The following is a 12,692-nucleotide window of genomic DNA, read 5'->3' on the forward strand; positions in this document are numbered from 1 at the left end:
TTCCTGGAATGCCTGCCCAGAGGATCTCTCTCATCCATCCTAATGTTCCCCAAATGCATGTTGATGCCCAAAGACTGCACTTTTATTATTCCATTTCTATGGGCTCTGCCATCCCAGTCCACAGGTGCACTTAGGCCCCCAGGGACACTCCCACCCAGAAACCAGATTCAACATTCTCAGATTAAACATCTTCATTGTTTGGGTCAAAAATGCAACAAAAATTCCAAATCCATTTAGTCTAGGTGTGTGATATCACAGTATCAGTACAATATCCTGCTGAATAGGCTGTTATTCCAACACAAAATGTTTCTGAACTGAAGCACTTTGAGGTTTGCCTAGGCTTGGGAAAAAGCACCAAGACAACAAAAGGTAATTACTAGGATGCAAATCCATATCATTAGTCCCATTTAACCACAATCCCAACATAAGATTCAATTTGGGAAATCACCCCATTAACTTAAATGTGTCAACTGTGCCTCTTCCAGAACTTAGCAGTCTTGTAAGAGCATCCATGGGGATACCCTGAGTGCTGTCAGGCCTGGAGCTTTGTCCTGGAGCTAAGCAGTGCTGGCAGGATTGCAGACTCGGTCACAGTGCAAATTGAGTCTGGGACAGGTTTGAGAGGAAATGGGACCTGAGCCTCACCTATTCTTCCTTAGCCTCACAGATATTTAACTCCTGGCTGTGGCAGTGATACTGTGCTTTGGTTATGAGCTGGTGCTAGGAACACCACAGTCCCTCCCAAGCTGGGCATCACAGTGCCACTGGTGGTGTAGAAGCCACCCTGCAATGGGTGGGGACACTGGGGCTCTTCTGAGGAGTCTCCAGGGTTGAAGACTTCAAGCAGGGAAAACACTGACAGAGATATCATCAGCACAAGTGGTCCTGCCTTGGGGCAGACCTTTTCCAGCACTGTGAGTCTGGAATATTGGAATATTAGAAGTCTGACTGGATGAGCTCATACACAGAATCACAAGATGGGACCTATGGGGTCTGTTTTTATATGGGAGGAGAGAGGGACAGGATCTAGCAGAGAGAAGGTGTCCTTGCTTTGGTTTTCTTTGTGTTTGGGATAATAAACACAAGCAAAGCACACTGGCACAGGGAAAGCTCTCACCTCTCAAGAGACTTGCAGACAGCACCCCCAGACTTGCTGCTCACGTCGGCCGCCTTGCTTGCTGTCATCATGTCAGCACACAGCAGGGCAGCAGGTCACCTGCAGACAGACACAAGGAACAGGCATTGCTCTCTGCTCAGCATCCTTCTCTTTTCCTTTTACATACACACATTTCTCCATCAAATCCAGGAGAGGAGCTGAAGCAAGACATGGCAGCTTTCTGAGGACAGCAGGCTTCCTGCCCTGCAAAATGGGAAGAGGGGTTACAGCAATACCCCTCAGAAGCCCAGTGAGGAGTTGACAGTTTTTGAGGGTAAAAATTGTCTTTGACTCGGCATCAGTTGCTGCACCTTGAATTATATATGGAGTACATTTCAAGAAGGCTTTTATTGCTGTTCAAATCTCATCAGACTTAGATTTTTTTTCCCCACTTGCAGAAGACTAAACCAAAAACAATTTTATAACAACCTGGGTTAAGGCCATAAGTCTGAAGTGGTTGCTGGGCACTGTCACAACATTCAAAGCTTGGTGGGATAAGAAAACATTTTAGCCTGAAGAGACACTGCACTGCAGCCACTGGTCTTCTCTCTGGTGGGCTACTGATCTCATTTCACAGGACAACTCCTTGTGGGGATAAGATAAATCATTCACAAAAAATGAGTCATTCTGTTTGCCTCATGATTTCTAGCACTCTTGGAATGACTGTCCCTCTCTTTGAGTGCCACTGCTACCCAGTCAATGCAACACTCCATCCCTGTTTTATTGTGCTGCAATGCTCTTTTTTGTTAAACAGAAAGTAGAAGGATTACCCTGCTACTCTGCAGCACCATCTCTGCTCACTTATCAGGGTGGTCTGCCTGCTCTAAAGCATTGCAATGACAACAGGCTCACCATCTTGTAGGCAATAAGGGAAAAGTCTCAGATCTCTCCACCAGCTGCTCTGCCAGAGGCTGCCCTGCCATGCCTGGTATTTGACAAGACCAAGTGCCTCTTGTCAATTAAAAAAATACAGCCCACCACACCAGAAACAGTAATGAACAAAAGGATCTCTTGCTTTCCACTGTTCAAGTTTTTGGGCAGAGAAAGGAAAAAGGAGGGGAGGGTGGGGAAATCAGTTTTGTTTGTTCACAGTTTTCTCTCCCTCCTTTTATTCCACACTGGCAATGTTCCTGAGGCAAGGAGTGAACTCTGGGTCAACTCAATGTGTACACACTCGGGGCAGCTCATTGCTAACCATTTAGCAGCCTCTCTTTTTTCCCAGACAATAAACCCCCTTGGCTTCTCTCCCTCATTAGTAACTGGAACAAGCACCCATTTCACATCTAGACATAGAGCAGCCTTGCAACACTGTCAAGAAAATTTACCAGCCCAAGGAACAAAATCTATTCATCCATCCATTAACTGTTACGGATTGAAAGTAATGAAAAACTAACCATAGTTGTGGCCTTGGCCAAAGAATGACTCACACAGGCAGCCAAAGCAGATTCTTGCAAAGCTGCAACAGAGTCTGCTCTGCACTTGGTTTACAGCATCCCTAGAGCAGGGATCACTCAGCACTCATTTGGTGCCTTGCAGCTCCTTGTTACTGCCTTCAGGGGTGAGAAATACAACATTTCTTGTGTCCACACACACAATCCCTGGGGCTCTGCTGGAACATCACATGTTTCCTGGGGATGTGCTCTCCATACTCATAGGATCCACCAGTTTCCCCATCAGGAAACTCCATCTCTCAGCCTTTTCCAACAGCCTGCCCTGAAAAGGAACATCTGGGCACAGGCAGATGTGTGCTGATGCTCCCTGGCAGTGGGACAGGCTGAAAAGACGATGCAGAATAAGAGATGCACTTGTTTCTTCATCTGTGGTAGATGGGACAGAATCCATGAGCTTTGATTTGCAGAAGTGAGCCACAAAGCAACTGCTGAGTGCTGCAAGAGTCTCATGGGAAAGGAGCACCACTGCAAGCAGCAGATCAGCATGACTTGGAACCAAGGGCAGAGGGAAGTGTGTCCCTTCAGGGCACAAGTGTGGCTGGAGTAACCAAAGCAACACCAGGCAGATTAAACAGTGGTCCAGGAGCTTCCAAAGCTGTGACAACAGCCAGGTACCTGCTGACATCCCCACTGACAACACACACTGCTTAGGGAGTAAAGCCATCCCTAGGCTGGGCCTTCCCTCTGAGCAGCAGGGCACACATGGTGCCCTCAGCATCACCTACAGGATTATTGCAGCACATTAGCTGGCTCTGCTCGAAAGAGTAAATATTTATCCAAACACGTCAGAAGACACATGAGGGGGAAAAGAGTCACCTCTGGAATAAAACAGCAGAAAATAACAAGGTACTTCTCAATAAGCCTAACAGTCAAATAATTTCCTGGGGCCAAGCACAAGCCCAGATGAGCTTCAGAGATGATATGATCATTTCTTCCAATAATAAGTTTACCAGAAATAACTTGCAGGCCTGACCAACAGACATTGCCAATACCTGACCAGAGGAATTATGATGCCAGTGATGGAATGGAAAATTCCCTCCAGTGGACAGAGCATATCTACTTTTGTTTTCCAAGTTTTGCCTCCACAAGGCACCCAGAGCTAACACGACAGTTCATTTTGGAGGGCAGAGGGAACACTTGTCCCTCCTGACTGCCCACATCTCTGTTCCAATCAACCACACACTATGCTGTGTGCTGCCTCAGGCTCTTTGCAGTATCTCTGTGCCCTGCTTCAGCTCACAGAGAGTATCTGACAAAGCAGCACATGGAAGGGGTCCAACACAACCCCAGTCTGTTACAAGGGAGGTAATGAGGCTGTGTGCGCAGGAGGGAAGGATGGAGGGCAGTGGGGAGAGGGCAGAAAGGAGTGTGAGTAAGGCTGGGGAAGGGAGACCTGTCTGAGGCTGAGAATGCTTTGCTTTCCTGCCTTGTGAGCAATGTGATCAGGGCTCTACAAACTGCCCAGAAGAAACAAGCAGGGCGGAGTTCAGTCAGCAGGAGACCCCATAAGGACATACACACACCCATCAAGCTGGTCCTTCTTGACAGGTTGCCGCTTTCTCTAAAAACCACACAAGAACTTTCTACCAGCAATGGGAGGAACAGCCCCACAGAACCTGAGCCTGAGGTCACTGCACCTGGCATGTACATCCTGGAGCAGGACATCAAGGCCATGAAAGGGGAGAGAAGATACTGAGCCCCATTTGGAGCTGCAATTTATTCCCTGCCATTGTTTGGGGGAACAAAGCAGTCATCTGATAGCGTTTCAAAATTAAACTGGGAAAGGAAGGACAGGGGAGGAGGCGGGAGGAAAGAGGGAGGGGAGGGAGCTCTCAAACCTGTTGGCTGGACCCTGGGAAGGATGTGAAGTGTCCCAGCAGAAGCCTCTCGGCCTATCTCCCCCATGCACCCGGCCTCACAATTCCCAGGGCCATGTGATAGGGGCTTCCTGCCACCAAGTGAAGTGAGACCTACCCCGACCTCTCTCTTGCAAACAGAGTTCCTGCCTGCTTTGTGTTCGCAAAGAGGCGTTTGTTTACTGATCTATCATTGGCATGCAGGAAACAGCCCTGACATGAGCTGTAATCATCTGTCTCCAGCAATAGCTGTTTGGCTTTCTTCTAATTTAAGTTTTCCTCCGCCCCCCTTCCCCAGTGCCCTCTTCCCCACTTCCGATCCAAATGCTTGCGGAGTACGCACATCTGGTTCAGGGATGCTACGAGATGTTTCCAGAGCAAGCAGTGAATAAAAAACAGGCACACTCTCACCCTCAAAGGGCAGAGGAACACCTCCAGGGAGAGGAAGATACCAGCTTTGCCCACTGCACTTGGTGTGGCCACCAGATGATGACAAAAGCCAGGGGAGCACAAAGACCCCGCAGTCCATAATATCAGAAATGCTCACAGCCAGCACACAAGTCACACACGGGTATTCCTGTCTCTGGGAAGGTCAGACAGCAATTCCAGCAAGCCTCCCTTCTTTGCAGTTTTGTTTGTGGGGAATAAACCAAGCATACCTCACAGGTGGTTTGGGGATGGGAGGCCATATCTCAAGGGTTTTTTTGCCCTGTTTACTCTGCACATCCCAAAAATTTCATCCACGTCCACAAGTGGCCACACTGCTGGTGCATATGAATAGCAAGGCTTCACAGCAACAGGAGCAACCTGCAGCTGGTCCAAGTCTCCTCCAAGAAGTAAAAAAGACATGTTGTGTTTCTCCTTGGTGCTCAAAACCTGAGTAACTCCGAGCAGCCAAAGCCTACAAGGCACATCTCCCTGCTGTGGTGCTTTACACAACAAAGGGTGCAGCATAAAGACAGCAACAAGGAGGCAACAATATATAACATACACACGCATATAAAGAGCAGGAAGGATGCCAAGAAGACAAAACACTAACAGGAAAAACATGAGTAAGGGGAAGCCAACAGTTAAAGCCTTCAAGGCTCCCTCCCCCAGCCCTTGCTCTGCTTGGAGCCTGTTTTCCTTTGGGGCATGAGGCATGAGGATGCGTGCCTGTGCTCACACACACACAGCCCCAGCACCAGGCAGGGTCCATGTTCCCAGCTGCCTTCCTGAGGTCACTGGCAGAGTGTAACCCCAGGGAGCGAGCCCCTGCCCAGCAGGGAGCACAGGAGCCAGGCAGGGGTGCAACCAGAGCCGGGAAGGGCAACAGGACCCAGGAGAGGCTCCCTTGGTGAAACAAGATGCTTACAGTGGAGGAGGCCCTGACTTGAGGTGCCCAACACCAACCCAGCAGCAAGGCACAGATTTTCTCAAACCTGAGCTCCACAACATGTGCCATGAGCCTTCCCTCACTGACAAGCCCAACAGTTTCTCCTCAGACAGCTTATACAAAGTCTGCTTCTTTCCTCTCCTGCAGATGGGCATCTCCACAGCAGCAGGGCTTCTCAGAAAGGATTAATCTGCTTACTCATGAGGAAAAACCTTTTAATCAAGAGCATGACCAAGACCAGAGAGATGGTGGAGGCTCTGCCCTTGGAGATACCCAGTACCCAACTGGACAATGTCCTAAACAAGCTGCTCTGCATGACTCCACTGAGCATGGGGCTGTACTTGCCACCTCCAGAGATGCCTTCCCACCTCAGCTACTCGGCCATCCTGTGCTGGGCAGTCACTTTAGGGCAAGGTGACCTCTTTGCAGACACTAATTGTCCTGGCTAAATCAATCCCACGAAGACTGAAGACACCAACATCAGGACTGCTCAGTTCATTGCACTTGTAATGGGATCCTAATTGTAGATAATTCTAGATAATTGGAGTCAAGTCATTTGTTAAAGAGAAAAACAGGATAAATTTATGCAAAACATACCAGTGAAGGACCAATGACTGGCAAGTGACATGCTCCTACAGTATCTTTCAGAGACAGATCCCACACAGCCTCCTATTCCCCTCACCCCACTCCATCCTAAGTTTTTCCTTTGATCTATCATATCTTACACCACAGGGCTTACAAGAGGGTCAGGAGAATCCCACGTGTCAAAACAAACTGTATTTTCAAAAACCCCAAGTGGAATGGACGTTCCACAACCTCTGCTTTTGTGTGAGCACCCCACGTCAGGGGGACAATGTGAGGAATGCAGGAACTCACCATGTCCAGCAAAGCTGGGCTGGGTGTTGTGGCAGGTCTTTAATTTCAGGATATAATTCCATCTCCTGACCTTCTCCCTCTCTAAACATGCAGAACAAACTCTGCCTGCTTATATGTCTTTAACCTGCCTGAAAGGATTACTCTGGCTCAAGAGCCTGCCCTGCTCCTCCCTTGGCTGCCAGCAAGGTGGTCCCATCCCTGCCCTTGGTAAAAGACATGCCTGATCAGATCTGATGGTTGCCTTTGACTAAGGGTGTGCCTATATTATTTTCCTCCCTTCTTGTTTTTGTTTTGTATCAGCTCCAATGCTTTTAAAGCCCTTTCAAGCCAGGACCGGCTCACAAGGTGCCTGGTTCAACACCCTAAACCAGCAAAGAAATAAAAAGGGGGAGAAGCAAAAAGTTTTCTGCTCAGATAGCAACATCCATCACCTGTCTGGGAAAACCTAATGAGCACTGAAGCACATGGAAGGAATCATAGAATGATTTGGGCTGGAAGGGGCCTTGAAGATCATCGAATTCCGATCTGCCTTGCCAGGGCTGGCAACAAGACTCTGCTTGTAAAGAAATTAACCCTCAGCAGTGAGAGGAGGGAGACAGCAGGACCTGCTGTGGGCAATATTAGAGGGTCACCTCAGGTCTCAGCTTCATCCTGAGACCATCCTTATTCTGTAGTAAAGCAGATGGACCCTTGAGAAACTGCTCTGCCTCTTGTCATTACTTCCCTCCACCAACCACTTGCTGAAGGCTGTAGGTCAAGCTCCTCAGGGACATCACCAGCATCACCTGCCTGACACCTGGATCAGCACATCTGGTAGCTCTAAAAACCTCTGCTGACCACGTGCCAGCTGAAACTTTCTTCTCACAGAGCCCTGGAAAAGTTAGGGTAGCGATGACTCAGGACTGGCCAAGGACAAATTCCTGATCCAAACAGCACTTCTGTTTCAAAGCATAAAATAAATGTAACCGAAAGAAAAGCTTGACTTTCCTTTTTAAACAAAGGGGAAGTGGCAGCAATTTTCTCCCCAGGCTCCACGCTGAAACAGCTGAACCATTTTGGCTGAAGGCTTTCAAAAGTAATTCAGCCAGAGGCAATGCTCAGCATGGAAAAGTGCAGACTGAAACAAAAATAAAATCTTGACCTGAAGACAGTAATCAAAAACAGGGTCTCACAATATGAATTGTCTTCTGTTAAAGGTGGGGCTCGTTGCACCCACTATTATTAAGCTTGCCCACATTTCCCATTGTCTTATTTTCTCTTTGTTCCTCCCTCTAAACACATAACAAACAGAAAAAAACAACTCAAAGGGTATTTGACATCTCTTCAGTCTCCTTCAGGCAGACACACCCTCAGCTGAAAAACACAGCATTTTCAGGGTTAGTGGTGGGATGTTTCATGACCCTGACAAAAAACCCAGAAACACTCTTTTTCTAATTCACTGCCCCCAGCCACAGATTTAGTCCTGCACATATAGAAGGTAAACACTTCAGAGACATGATGAGTCTTAACTCCTGCAGGTAGGCTAGCTAACAAATAGTGAGAAAAAAATCACATGGAAAGGAAGAGAATGATTCAGTATTTTCCAGTCTGGCTGCTAAAATGATTGCAAATCTCAATGGAATTATGTGTTTCAGGCTATGCTTTCTACAAGGAAGTAACGAAAAAAAAGATTGAAAAAAACCTGCAATTCCAGATGAGGAATCTAAGACCCTGGGAAGTGATGGCAGGAGTAAAGGACAACCCTTTTGGGACAGTTCCTGGCATTACTAGGTCATCTCCCCGTGTTTAACGTTTTGTGTATGTGTGCACACAATGGGGTAGCTCATCCCCTTTGAAGGGGTGATAATATTTGCTTTTGCTTTGCAGCCTAATAAATGAAAATTCAGTTAGTTGAATCAAGGCTGAAGAAGACACTGGTGGTGTATCCTAGCCTGCAGATTACATCAGTGGACATGGTGATCCATACCTGGTTGGTTTGGCTTTGAAACCATCCACAGAGAAGACAGCTGTGGTCAATAGAGAATAAAACAAAAGAGATATAGACCAGACTGACACAAGCACACATCTATCAGCCATATGGAGAGACAGGATTCCAGCAGATGCAGTGGAACTGGCTTCAGGTCCCAACAAAGTCAAAAATAAATTGGCAAATACTCATTTCTACCAGTGCAACCAGCTGATGTAGGTGCTTTCCCCTCCTCTAATAAGAGTGCTGTGTTACAAACACACCAGTAAATCGCTCTGAGTGTAAAAGAATTGGAAAGAATTCAGGGTGATTATGCTTATAACAAACCCAAACATTTGACAACATAGGAAACAACCTGTCACTAAAAAATAGTATTCAGCTCATGAACCACACTGGAATTCATTTTTGATGTGGTGAGATAATCTCTGCAATTCTAACATAAATGGGACCCAGAGAGGTCCCGTCGAGGAGCAACTCTGCAAAGAGTTTCCTGGCAGGAAGACAAATTGTCTCACATTCAGAAAGGAAATGAGAGCATTAAAACGAAGAACTTCAGCTTCTTCCAAAATAAGTTATCATCAGGGAGACAAATGGAGCCTCAGCAAATCTCTCCTTTGGTGGCCTTCACCCTGCAGGATGCTGACTCTTGTCCCTCCAGATGAGGATTTAGCATACAGCTTCCTGAAGTGTCCATCACCACAACCTTGGGGCACCATCTGCATGCTCCATGAGACTTTCCTGTACCCACTCCGAGTCCATGACCTTCCACTACAGCCTGTCTCTATCCAGCATCACCAGCTCAAGCAAAAAGTCACCCACACACTGCTATTCAGTTCAGAAGACTCTCCTTTCCTCTCTCCTTCAACCTCCTCTTTGCTCCCACGTATCTTGGCCATCACAAAGGCAGAATCTGTTTATTGCAGACCTGTTCTTGAAGGAAACCTTCCGAGCACAGCACAGCACATCATCCCCTCCTTGCTCAGCCTTCCTGAGCAGAGAGCAGGGCCAGGCAGCACGTGAGCTGCCCAAGACTTAGCCATCACCAGGAGGAAGCTCACACAGCTCCAAGGAGGAACAAACCTCTGCATTTATTTATTTTTCCAGGAGGAAAGCTGCTCTCGGTGGGTGTGTGCGTGCATGTGTGCGTGCGTTTGTGTCGGGACAATGGGAAAAAAGACAGTGGAGCGGAGCTGCCAGGAAACAGTCGGCCATCTGCCCGTGCAGAGAGCAGTTTTTCCTTTCCTTTTGTATTGAGAGGAATGTAGCTGCGAGCCTGGGAGGAAATCTGAGCGACTCTGCTTTGCCAGGGAGAGGAAGCGAGGGGGAGGGAGCCAGCCCCGCTCCCTGCGGTTCCACGGTCACTGCACTCATGGCCAATAAAAGCGGGGAAAAAAGCCCTTCCAAAACCCCCAAATCCTAGGGAAAAATCGCTCTTCCTCCTCCACCCTTTCACCTGTGGTTGGATGGTTTCTGGTTGGATCCCAGAAACCTGGGGTTTTGGAGCTTTCTGTGCTTTTGACCTGAGACCTTGTAGAAGGCTTCTAAATTTGAGTGATGGAGTTAAAATCATGGGTGTGTAGTTAAATAGAAGTGTGTGATTTCACATGGTAAAAGGTTTTCAATTTGAGGTTTTTATAGTATCTAAAAGTATGTAATATACAGTATATAGTAAGTATGGGACAAGATGGAGAATTTTGGGTGGTGTGTTTTTCAGTGTTCATCTTCCTTCTTAATGATTTTCAGGTTTCTGGTTAGTCAGTCAGTGTCACACTAAAAGTCATGGGAAGTTAGTTATTAAGTTTAAAAAATGAATAATTTAGGTGTTAATTCGCTATTGGGCTGTTTGGCTTTAAAATACCTTGTAGCAGCTAGATATTCCTCCATTTTCCTCACTTCTAGCAGGTAGCTAGAAGTGCTGCTGAACACTCTGTACTTTTTAATAAGATTTAATAAACAACCAAGCCCGAACACAAAAAAATCTATTTCCTTCGTGCATTTTTTAATCCTGGCTCTGAGTAAAGGCAGAAGAGACTGAGACAAACCATGAATTAAGTGGTGCAAGCTCCCACCACTGTGACATTTTCTCCCTCGATGACGGGCACAGGACTTGGCAGAACAGTGGCACGGGGACAAGGCTTTGTCCAGCCCAGACAAGAAAGCAACATGGAGAGAAAATCAACTCACATCACCAAAATCAACTCACATCACTGTGTTGTTAGTCCACCCACACCCTCTCCACAACCAGGAATTTGGCAGCCTGAGCACAAAGCCACCCTTTGCTCTTAGGAGGCTCCCCAAGCCCAGCAGAACCTCAGTAAAGGGCAGAGCCTGCTGCAGGTGACCATCCATCCGTCCTGCCTGCCCCAGGGACTTTGGTACAGCTTCTGATCAGAAAACTTTGTAAGAGAGGGGACAAAAGAGCTGATCTCCTGGTACTGTGAGACAAATATGCTGACAAAACATCGTGATGGCTCGGTGGCACATTCTTCTGCCACTCTTTTTGATAGAAAAGCCCCAGGGAAATAAAGAAAGAAATAAAATAGAGAAGGGCAACACTTTCGAAAGTGACTACACGACTTTGAAGTGCAAGACCCATTTTCACAACTGAGGATCAGATTTTTTTAAAAAATAAACATTCCTAGTTGGTTTGCACTTACACTTTCAATTCCATCTCCTTATTTTAAGTCCCAAATAAGTCCCAGCTTTGACTGAATTAGATGCACACTGGTTAGGGACATGGTGTGGTGGTGGATGTGGCAGCTTTAGGTTAATGGCTGGACTCCGCAGTCTTGGAGGTCTCTGCCAACCTAAATGATTCTGTGAGTGTAGAAGCAGCTAACATTTCCAAAGAGCTGTAAGCACACATTCCTTTTTCACTGACTGCAACAGGAGACGGGTCTAGGTATGGCTGGCAAAATCAAGAGCACACCTCTCTGCACTTTCATCACCTATGCAAACTGCTGCTCACCAGGTGCCAGATCCAGCTCCAAAGAGCTGGCAGAGCTTGCTAATGTTGGAGATGTCTCAGAGAACAGATCACAGTCCTGAAAAGGGAATTTAAGAAGAAATAATTCATCTACAAATGTCTAAAGAGCTTCCTCACAGCTTGGAGGACAGACTGACACAGTGATGTTGTGTCCAGGTCAGAACTGAACTGACACCAGTCCCTTTCAGAGTCATTTCCACATTCTGTTGTGACTTCTTAATATTTTTTTGTTTTTGTTTTTTCTCCTCATAAAAACAACACCATTGGTGTAGCACAATGTGTGACCTGAAGCAAATTCCTTGGCTGTTTCTCTCTTGGTGGGATGAGAGACAAGATGAGAGGGAACACAGGATATAAGAAAAAGTCTTTTTTACACTATGAAGATAAAAGAGCTCTTTTCACCATGAGGAAAATAGAGCTCTGGAACAGCCTCCATTACTGGAGGTTTTCAAGACCCAACCAAAGCCCTGAGCAATCAGGTCTGAGCTCAACCTGAACCTATTTGACAAGGAGGTTGCAGTACAGGCCTCCTGTAATCCCTCCAAACCTGGATTATCCTATGATAACAGATCATGAATTACTCTAAGAGTGAGTAATCACTCTCATTTTCTCTGTGGAAAACAACAACAAAAAATGCCTCTCAAAACATTATTACTAGACATTTTCCTCCCCAAGTGATAGATTTTTGCCTTCCTCCAACTGATCAGCAAGAAAAGAGTAAAAAATAGCTGCCAAAACAAGATATATCATTATGCTATCCTTAACACATTTCCACTGTCTTTTGTTCCTAGTTATTCTGCAGTGCCTAACAAACTTCAACAGCGAGGCCATGAATCCACCAACAATGCTGCCTTGGCAAATACTGATGAGTGCTGTAAATTTTCATTGTTAGAAAAGGAAAATGTTTTCCTCCCAAGTTCATTCCACTTTCAGAGAGATCAGGGTACAGATTTTTGAAAAGCTCAAAGTTATTTCATAACTAAACTAAAAACTGTCCAACCAACCAACTACTAAACAACAGTGAGA

General features: G+C 46.5%; 1 protein-coding gene across 2 annotated transcripts in view; it reads right to left on the reverse strand.

The window, feature by feature from the left end:
* The window catches only part of DENND2A (DENN domain containing 2A), a 57,441-nt gene that overhangs the window by 34,308 nt on the left and 10,441 nt on the right, over positions 1–12,692 (reverse strand). For both annotated transcript variants that reach the window (XM_033057375.2, XM_033057376.1), the window contains exon 2: positions 1,118–1,216. In XM_033057375.2, coding sequence (XP_032913266.1) covers positions 1,118–1,188 — 71 coding nt within the window. In that variant the 5' untranslated portion in view covers positions 1,189–1,216. The remainder of the gene's footprint in view (positions 1–1,117; positions 1,217–12,692) is intronic.

This window comes from Catharus ustulatus, chromosome 4 (genome assembly GCF_009819885.2).
Source record: "Catharus ustulatus isolate bCatUst1 chromosome 4, bCatUst1.pri.v2, whole genome shotgun sequence".
Taxonomy (NCBI): domain Eukaryota; kingdom Metazoa; phylum Chordata; class Aves; order Passeriformes; family Turdidae; genus Catharus; species Catharus ustulatus.